Genomic DNA, 10,246 nt, shown 5'->3' on the forward strand with positions numbered 1-10,246 from the left:
CCAGGGTTAAAAGAAGATGATGCACATGTATCATCAACATCAGTTTCAACTTGCAGTTCAACAGGAAAAGATTGAGGAGTTGGAACAATTGAACAGGATAATGCATACCATATTCTGTGTCATATAATATCACTGTGCACATGCACAATCACAAGAACAGATCTTTCATGTGCCCATAATCTGACTGAAGAAACTACCAGCCCTCTTTGAAAGCAGATTTTGCAAGGCATTACTGAATCCATTCTGGAACAAAATGATGAAAACATTTATGATTTATATAAGAAAATTGGTTCAATTGGAAAAAAAAAAAATTCAACCCCTTCCACATTAAGGAATACGCTAACTTTTATTTTTTCTAGGATTTTATCAACACCTGTTTATTTTGTGGCTACATTCGGTTAAATTATATGGAACAATAATTTCATGAAAACTGCATTACAACTGACTGTACAACTATACAAGAATCTGATACCAACAATTTATACATATGCTAACTCCCAAATGTCAGTTGGCAAAACTCCATAAGTATTTTGGGAAGCAGAAACTTCTGTCAGTCCTTTTCGGCACATCTGGATGCAACTAGATAAAATGCCAAGTAGCATTTGATCCATGAGAGTCTCAACATAAATTTCAAGCAAGAAAAGCCACTTGATAGTGATGTCTCAAAATAAGTGGGCTTTGGAGTGGATGGACAGCCAAGCAACTGAATCAGCTCCTCCACTGGCAGTACCTGAAACTTGGTCGGTGTATTAAGAGCAACATTGTCTACACGATGCTCATAGATCTTTCCATTCTTGTCAAGTTTGTACTCTGAGGTTCCATCAAAGCGGCCATGACTCTCCCAAGGCACTCGGGGAATGCCATGAACAATCCAACGGATCATGATAACATTCTCCACAGGCTGCCATATGCTCACAATGTTAATCCATATGGCCCGAAAGAAAATGCAGCCACTAAGTCTTAGTGCCCAAAAAATCCTTTTATAATTGTCAATACCAGCAAACGTGTTGAGAGGATCTTTGAAGACAATATCATCCCTGGATGATAACAAAAGAAATATGTTAACCAGAACTAACTAATAGCTCTAAAAATCATTACACTGACAGTAATATAAACTATTCAACCAATTAAAAGTGAGAAGATCATGGTGAATCAGCAACGCCAGACACAGTGAGTACCAGTCACAGGACATGTCTTTACAACTATAACTGAGAATTTAGAGCGGAACAAGTAATAACTTCTGGAATGTTTTCATAAGGTACATGATGTAAGTATCGTCTACCTTAAAACAACCTGTTCTAATGAATTACTTGAACATTTCTAATATTTCAAATTATTTTCAACAAAAGTTCAATCTTAAGAATGAGACTGATCTAGGTAATATAGAACTGTTTATCTTGAGAGTTTGATGAAGTTTGTGGTACTTAAACCAAAATCATTCATTTCCTTGGCGAGTGGCAACAACCATGCAAATGGGAGGATATGTAGAGGTAACTAAAGGGCCCGTGTGGAACTCCCATGTGGAGCCATCAATGCCTCTATCGAGGCAGCCAGGTAAAATGTGTAAGCCAAAAAGTAGGAAAAGTATTTTCTATCTAACAAACCCTGTAAAGTTTCATAAGTATTCAAGGTTCTTTATCAGCTCTTTACATTTATAGATAGACCAGCAGCTAAAATTTATAGATTTAGATGTTGAAAAACTTTATATCAAGTCATGATAGCTTGTGGGGACCTCACAGCAAATAGGATTTAGAAGAAGGAAGCATAACATTAGGGAGAGTCATATATGCTATTATAGCCTGTCCTCATTGTCTAAACACATTTTTGAGTTCTACGCACAACAGCTTAGTAAGGAATCATAAGAGTGACCACTCTACCTACCTAAAGAAAGGGATGGAGAAACAAAATAAAGAACAAAGAGAGAATAAGCTGATTCACCTGCTGCCAATTTGCACCAATCAATTACTTGGCTAAAAGTCGAGAGAAATCTTCATTTCTATTTATATGTTAGCTTGATGACTCATTTTGGTTAGATCTAGCTATTGGACCAAGTACCAAGATTTGCAACATTCAGATCCAATTTAAAAACAACCATGGAAATTACGATCTGGACTGGCAGAATTTGATAGCGACACTGGCCTTTTACGAAAGAAAAAAACAACCTAAAGTGATTAGAACATTTCAGGATTGGCCGAAATGGGCCCAAATTTAAATAGGATCAACTAGGCCCATTGATGACTAAAACCCCACTGAAATCCATTGGAACTAGTTGGATTCAGTCGAAATTGGATGAGGCTGATCAAGCCCTGGCCAAGTCATGACAGCTAGTCCTCTGTAAAAGTAGGTTTGGAGGGAGCCTCATTAATATGATTCACAGCGATCAATCATGAAAAACCATATTAAGTGTGGTGGGTGTGATCAAACGTGGATATCTCTAGACAATGTGGGAAATGCTAAGCCTTATTTTTTATCTACCCTTTTCATGAGCTACTGATGTACATGATGAATTAAGTTTGGCTCGTCGGATAGTTCCCATCTTATGCGGAAGAGCTTCAACAGATAGAAAATCGATGAAACGACCCCATATCCTGTTCCACAACTGTTCGTTTATCTTTCTGCTGACAGGCAAATAGGTTGCATGGTATCGCATCAATGGTTCTAAGGACTTGTAGGCTTTTGGAGCATAGGCCGATAGAATCACTACAAACACAAATCTAACTGTGATTTTGTTATTTTAGGCACATCTAATGCATATGAAGATTTCGGGAATTCAAGTCCTACAGGGAGAGGAAGGTCATACCTATGATCCAGTGGAATTTTGGAACCAAGAATGACATGTTTAGATTTGCTAGGTGGGACCAGTCCAAATTTGTGCCGAGATGGGTTTGGCTGATCAGCCATGTTCAGTGTAGTACTCTTGTAGTCATGCCTTAATTTGATTTGTCGGTCGATTGAATCCTACTTATCTAAGAAGATGTCTTAGGTTAGGAATCATATAATCATAACCCATTCCCTATTTTCCTTGTAGGTGCTATTTTGGAACAGTTCTTTGGTCCATGCCATTATGACAGTGTAAGTTGTGGAAGAATAGACACAGAATTCTACTACTGTTTCCAGAGGTACCCTATTGTAAGATATGGGGTTTTCTTTTTTTAATCTTTTCTCATGCTCTCCTCTTTTCTTGATATGGGTTTCATGACGGGGTTTCACATGGTAGACCTAAGACAAGTGATTTAACTTTTTTAATTTTTATAAGCTAGTTTCATAATTATGCCTTAAATCATGAAAGATCCCATCCCTGTATTTTCTCGACAGTATAGCTATTGGAATTCCGTGCACATTTTGCCCATTCCTAGTTCCATCGTGGTCGACACATCTAATATCCAGTTCTGCCTAAACCAAAAACAGCAGTGGCAACCACACAGATTGTGGCTATGCCAAAAAAACCATAAGATTCAGAGATATCTCCTCAAGGCATGACTTTTGGTTTTCCGTGTCCCCATTAATCTCTCCACGCTACTTATATGGGCAAAAATCTGGGGATGGTGGTAGTAAAATGAAAGCAAGCCGCCAGACAGCTCCGATCAAACTTGTACAAATTCTCATCTAAGGCTGTTAAATGTCCACAGAAATTAGGTTCTCTAAACCTAAAAGGATGAACTTTTCCGTGAAATTTCCAGCTGGATTCGAATATTGTTTAAAAGGTCAAGCGAAATCTTGATATAATTACCAATAAAAGCCACGAAACAAGCGGAATCACGAACCTAAATATGTCAAAGTTGGGTTCACGCTGGAAGGTATCAGGAAAATCCTCTCGCAAGGTCCGAATCGCGTATCCCATGTTGACATAGTAGCTATGCCTCTCGTCGCCGTCGTCCATCTGCTGCTGCGGCGTCACAGAGGGGGACGGGGGAGAAGCAGACGAAGCGCCGGAAATTAGGGGGACGGAGAGGAGAGGGGGAGGGAGCAGGCCCCTCTCCCGCAATGGATCGGACACCCTAATCACCCTCTCCTTAGCCTCGTCCTTTACCGCGCCACGGGCGCAAACGCTTCGTCGCGGTGTCCTGCCGGGATCGGGGCTGCTGCTGCTCGTCCGCCTGGGGAGTGGGGCTTTGGCCGCCGGGAGTGAGGTGGCGTCGGTGAGAGGGAGGAGGAACGCCATGGGAGAAATGGGGCGAAAAAGGAACCTCCTTCCTATCCGAGAGAGATATATTGGGGATGGGGATGAATAAAGCAAAGCAAAGCAAAGATTGGTCTCGTCATTACATAAGGCGGTGAATAGGAGGATCACAGGTTGAAATATCAGCCCTGGTGGGGACCAGTGTGGGTCCCACTTTTGATTCTGAAACAGAAGGGTAAAATAAAATAAAATAAAATTAGCACCTAATTTTTCAAAACTTTTGAGTTACTACAAATATTAATGCCATGTAAGATATATATATATATATATATATATATATATATATATATATATATATATATATATATATATATACTTTATCCTTTTTGTTTGATTTTAGTATCTACTAAGTGGTAGAAAAAAAAATATTGTCTGAAATTATACATTAAGAGAGGATTAATATTGCTAAGAGTTATTTAATTAATTTTTTTTTGATATATTAATATCAAATCAGATGAACAAATCTTGAGTTTGGGGGAAAAAAATAATTGACTCAATTTTGACTTTTCAATAGGTCAAATCACAGTTTGTAAGTTGAAAATTAATGTTCTTATTTTCGATTAAAATAATGTCCTTATGGCAACGGGTCAAACTTTTCATTTGAGTTTGACATTAACATTGGAGAGATTGGGTCAAAAGTGATGAGGCAAATTGTCAACTCAAATCACTTTCTTTTATTTGCCTTGGAAAAGAAAGATTTGGAAAGTGCGCCCATTTCATGTGGCATCAACTTTTACGTTCCATGACAAAACTAAACCCACATTAAGATGACAATGATAGGAAACAGGCAAAATGTGGATAGGCCAAAGAACAGTGTGCACCGGTAAGTCTATTTGAGAATATATTTAAAATGTGTATCGAGGATCAATATATATTTTAAATATAAATTAATATTTAATATTTTTTTAAAAAAATTATATTTGATTTTTTTAAATAAATATCGTATTAAAAATGCTCAAATGCTCATATTTGATTTTCTAAATATCATATTAAAAATGCTCAAATACCCAAATTAATATTCAATATTGACGGCATGTTAATATAATTTTTTTTAAATTTTAAAATATTCTATGATATTATTTGAAATGGTAAGTTTATCAAAATAATTTAATAAAAAATTAACATGATTTATATTTTTATAAAATAAAAATTTTATTTATTTTTTAAAAGTTTTTTTATTTTTATTTTACTTATTAATTTAAATAAGTAATTATAATTTTTAATGCATATAAAAAATTAAAATTATAAATTTTAGCAAAAAAATATTAATAGACATTTGAAATATAATTTTATCAAATAACAGTTACATCAATATGTGTTTTAAATATAAATTAATATTTATTTTATTAAATCATACTTGATTATCTAAATATCGTGTTAAAAATGTTCAAATGTTACTACTAACTTAGGATATATTTTTTTTAATTTTTTTTAATATTCTATGATATTATTTAAAATTATAAGCTTATCAAAATAATTTAATAAAATTAACATGATTTATATTTTTTATAAAATAAAATTGTATTTCTTTTTTAAAAGTTATTTTTATTTTTATATAAAATATTTTTTATAAGATTTCATTTATTTATTTTTACTTATTAATTAAAATAAGTAATTATAATTTTAAATAAATATAAAAAATTAAAAGGATAAATTTAGCAAAAAAAATTATTATTAGACATTTGAAATATAATTTTATCAAATAACAATTACCATGGATACACATATAAAATGTAATTTACATCTATTGCTTATCAAACACTAAAAGTATTATTATGTAACTACATAGTATTTTCGAATACAGCCTTAGCATCAAAATAATCAATTGAGGTAAGAGAGATGAATTCATTAACTCACACACACACACACATTTTTCTCCATTCTTAAATTATTATTTCATTATTTTCTTTGCATCAAATAATCTTTGACTTAAACAGAAAAGAAGAAAAACTCGAAAAATTTACAAATTTATTTTCAAGGAAAAAAAAATTCAATCAAACTAAAACTATCATATAAGATTAAAAGAGTTTAACCTCTAAGTAAATTTATTAAAAAAATATATATTAAAAGTTCCTTCTTAATTTCTTTTTCCTAGTGATGTAAATTATTTTTTAATCGATTAACACATTTTATTTTATTGATAATCTTCATGGTGTAGTCATGGAAAAAGAGGACTGATATATTAAGAATATAAATATATTAAATCATATATTATATAATTACTCAATATTTTAGATGTATTGAAAATATAAAATGATATCAAACTTATTCAGGTCGCTATTATTATTAATTCAAAATTTACATATTTGATTGAGTATTGAAAAAAAATCTAAATTAATTGAAAAATACAAAAATCTTACAACTCATATTACATAATGAATAGAGAAAGAAAAATGGAGAGAAGATTGCGTGTGAATAATTCTTTCCTAATAAATTTCTCTGTACAGTGTATGAAAAAGGAAAACTGTGGAGATATGATGCCGTCTTTCTCCCTTTCCTCTCCTGTCTGCTCTGTGCAGCTTATAGGACGGACGGCGGAGGAGGCATCATCTCCCACCGGCTGCCTTCGCCGTGTTGTTGCTGTTAGGAAGTCACCGCGGCTGAAGGAACTACTGGTCTCTCAGGTCCCCACAATCGAACTCCCCCGCCTCGGCAGCCGCAGTGGGAGCGGCGGCGCCCATGAAGAGCAGGTCGTCCTCGCCCATGATCTCCATGTCCTTCACCAGTAGGATTCCTTCGTCTTCGTCCTCCTCCTCGTCCTCGTCCTCCTTCTCATGCGGCCATTTCTGGAGGAGCTCGTCCTCCATGGAGGCCGTGAGGGGGGTCGTGGGGGAGAGACCCGCCGCAGCGGAGGACGACGGCGGGCTGGAGGATGGGTTGCCGGGGGCAGGGTCGCCAACTCCGCGGGAAGGGGAAGGGAACTTGTGGCGGGTGCTGCCGGCGAGGGCGTTGCGGTGGGTGGGCACCGGGTGGTTGTGCTCCGCGGTGTAGGTGATGATGAACATGGCCGGGTCCGCCCGGCTGCGCTCCACCTGCTTGCGGGCGAGGCAAGCCTTTGAGCTGCTACACCTGTAGTATCCCCTGCATCCAGACACCAACAGAGAACTCACCAAGCTCAGAGAGAGAGAGAGAGAGAGCGAGAGAGAGGGGGGGTTAGCTTACCGAGGATAAGGAGAGCCTTTGATGGGTTTCTGGCCGTACTTCCGCCACGCCCACGCATCGGAGGAGAGCCCGTCGGACGGGACGTGGCACACCACCTTCTGCTGCTGCTTCTTCCTGGAATCGCCCAATTAATATCCAATTCTTAGATCAAAGCTTCCTCTTCAAATCTGAACTACACCGCGGAGAGGCACCGCTTCCTCTTACCGTCGTTTGGAGCGTGGAGTCTGGGAAAGAGGTCGGTGAGCATCCTTGGACGGTCTCGCAGCAGCGTCGGCAAGGGAAGGAGACGGACTCCACCTCGACTGTTGCTGCTGCTGGACTTGGGGGAAGCAGGGCTCGTAAAGCTCCTCCAGCTCTTTAAGGCCATCCCGGCCGAGGAACAGACGCTGGAAACCCACAAAGGAGGCACCTTTATCAGCTCCCACCGCCGCTGCCTCCTGCAGCTCCACCTCGAGCGGCACCATCGGCGCGGCCTTCGTCCCCGATGGCCGGCAGCTCCGCACTACCGCGCCCAGATCCCAGTCGTCATCAGCCATCCCCAGCGACAGCAACCACATGGCTCAGATACACTTCCTCGGGATTCCGAGCTCGAGCTCCGCTTATTAAGCCCATGCTCCCCGCGTGGAAAGCGAGACGGAGGCGTTGACCAACGGAAGGAGGAGGTCGGAAAGGGGGCTCGGAGGGAGACGATCCAGCGGCGCTGACTTTTTCTCCTCGGCTACACGATGCAGAGCAAATGTGGAAAGAAGCCGTCAAGGGCCATTTTGGTGGGAGCCCCTTCTCTCGAAACGGCTAAAAACCAGGGTCGTTTTTGGAAAAGACATCAGTTGACTTTAGCCAAAGGTCAACGAGTGAGAACAAGAAAATAGAAAGAGTAACAAATAAATCATATAAAAATAAAAATAAAATGTATACATATTTGCATGGATAAAATAATATCCTAAATTAAATTAGAGGTATTTAAATATGGGTGATTGAACTTAGTTGAAGTTTCTGCTGTAACTCTTTAAATCCCTTCGGTGAGGGAAGATTTGGGGGGTATGAGATTGATTCTAAGGATATTAACGTAGTTAAGGTAAATATTGTAGTATATTTTGACAAAATTAGACCCACTAAGATTACTTCAATTAGCTTGGATTTGTTACCATATCGCAACATCAACTGAAGACCACGAGAATTTGAATACAAGGAAGGAAAGTGCATGTGAATTGCATAGAATTCTAATGGTGAGAAGTCAATGGTTCTTATTTCCACACGCTAAATCATTTCTCCGTTGATTTAGTATTGATGCGCGTTAACATTGAGAACTATGAGTGTGGGAGAGAGTTGGAGAAGTAATCAAAAGCAGAAGAAAGACGAAGGGGAGTAAAACATATCCTCTATTTACTTACATATAGTAAATTTTATATATAGTGTCGGAGTCTCATAAATATTTAATTATAGTTAGTATATCAATAGAAACATAAATAATATTCATATATTACGTATTCATGTTTTTGATTCTTAAGATTAAAATATATATTTTTCAAAAATATCTTTTGTTCTATAAAATATTGATTTAAACACATATAATTATTAAGATGAAAATGAGGTTAAGTTATGATAATAAATATGTATATAGTGATTACAAGTGACGATTGAATTTTAATCGATCTTAAGTGAATCTTAAGACTTAAATGAGTTTGAACATAACTAAAATAAGGAAGTTTAAGTTTTAAATATCATGTATATCCAAGATAATAAGTTATTTAGATATGGATAGAGTAATAGAAAAATTAAATATGATGCAAATCAAAGAGGAGTATTATACTAAATGTTAAGATACATAAGTGAGATTGAAAGATGAATTTGATCAAAAATATAATCGTTGTTCAAACCAAATTAAACTTAATTAAAGTTTTTATAATATCAAAATTATAATAGTAAAAGAAAAAAAAAGAAAACCATGAAAGGAGGCCTAATGAGATTGAATCCTAGACCTTAAAGCAACCTCTTAAATATTTTTATCTTAATTTTGATCTCATCCTCTTTTCTATAATCTTTTTTTCTTATTTTTTAGCCATTCTCTCAACTTCTCTCAGAGAGGCCATGAAATCTCAACTCTAAGGAAGATTGAGTTAATAAAAATTTAACTCTTCCCTTGCTATATCTAGGATTTTAGTTTTATAAATTATAGACTGATATTTCATACTATTTTTGAATAACTTAAACTTTAAATTTATCTTTGATTATTGAATATATCTTGCATGATTCTGTTATAGTTCTAAGGCCACTAATATGACTTTAATATAAGGTATTTAGAATATTTTATTTTTTAAAAAAGAATTATATTTGAGCTAAATTAGTCTCCTTAGGGATATAATTAAACTCTAACATTTTGATATGTTTTAAAAAGTAAGATTTCTTTTGTAAAATTTAAAATTGAGTGAATGCTATCTTTATACACAAAGATATAAGGTTTATAAATTTATATAATATTAACCCAATTTCAATATAATAGAATAGGCATTGTAGTTGAATTAGAAGAGTAGTTTAGCCTCCATATGATTATTTTTTATGCTAAATTTTGGTATATATTTAGTTTTATATATCTCATAGTATTTTATAAAATTTTATGATAATTCAATATCATTCGGTCAACTAGAATAGTAAAGTAAAATTTCTTCACTAATTGAATAATACTAATTAGTTCATTTGATTTTAAAGTGAATTGTTGAAAAATTGGTGGAGGAATCCAGATAATTTTTTAGGTTAGTACAGTTTATTTCATAAGAGATTTTATCATTAAATTATTATAATAAATTATTATAAATCGATAATTCAAGGGATAAGGTTCTTAATTATTATAAATCGATGATAGGTGTATCATTTCTTAGCACACTTGATCAATAAACAACGTAGTCT

At 35.7% G+C, this 10,246-nt stretch overlaps 2 protein-coding genes across 2 annotated transcripts; both read right to left on the bottom strand.

Moving 5' to 3' along the window:
- Nucleotides 1-327: 327 nt before the first annotated feature.
- Nucleotides 328-4,255, bottom strand: LOC135671100 (uncharacterized). The gene is made up of 2 exons (XM_065179027.1): nt 3,765-4,255; nt 328-1,037 (listed from the first exon to the last, which is right to left on the bottom strand). Exons 1-2 carry the CDS (start codon nt 4,160-4,162, stop codon nt 551-553), a joined length of 885 nt encoding a protein of 294 aa, XP_065035099.1. The 5' UTR covers nt 4,163-4,255; the 3' UTR covers nt 328-550.
- A 2,242-nt stretch (nt 4,256-6,497) lies between these two features.
- Nucleotides 6,498-8,228, bottom strand: LOC135671099 (probable WRKY transcription factor 27). Its single transcript, XM_065179026.1, has 3 exons — nt 7,547-8,228; nt 7,343-7,456; nt 6,498-7,261 (listed from the first exon to the last, which is right to left on the bottom strand). The coding sequence occupies exons 1-3, from the start codon at nt 7,897-7,899 to the stop codon at nt 6,790-6,792; spliced, it is 939 nt and encodes a 312-aa protein (XP_065035098.1). The 5' UTR covers nt 7,900-8,228; the 3' UTR covers nt 6,498-6,789.
- Nucleotides 8,229-10,246: the final 2,018 nt, after the last annotated feature.

This window comes from Musa acuminata, unplaced genomic scaffold, assembly GCF_036884655.1.
Source record: "Musa acuminata AAA Group cultivar baxijiao unplaced genomic scaffold, Cavendish_Baxijiao_AAA HiC_scaffold_1138, whole genome shotgun sequence".
Lineage (NCBI taxonomy): Eukaryota > Viridiplantae > Streptophyta > Magnoliopsida > Zingiberales > Musaceae > Musa > Musa acuminata.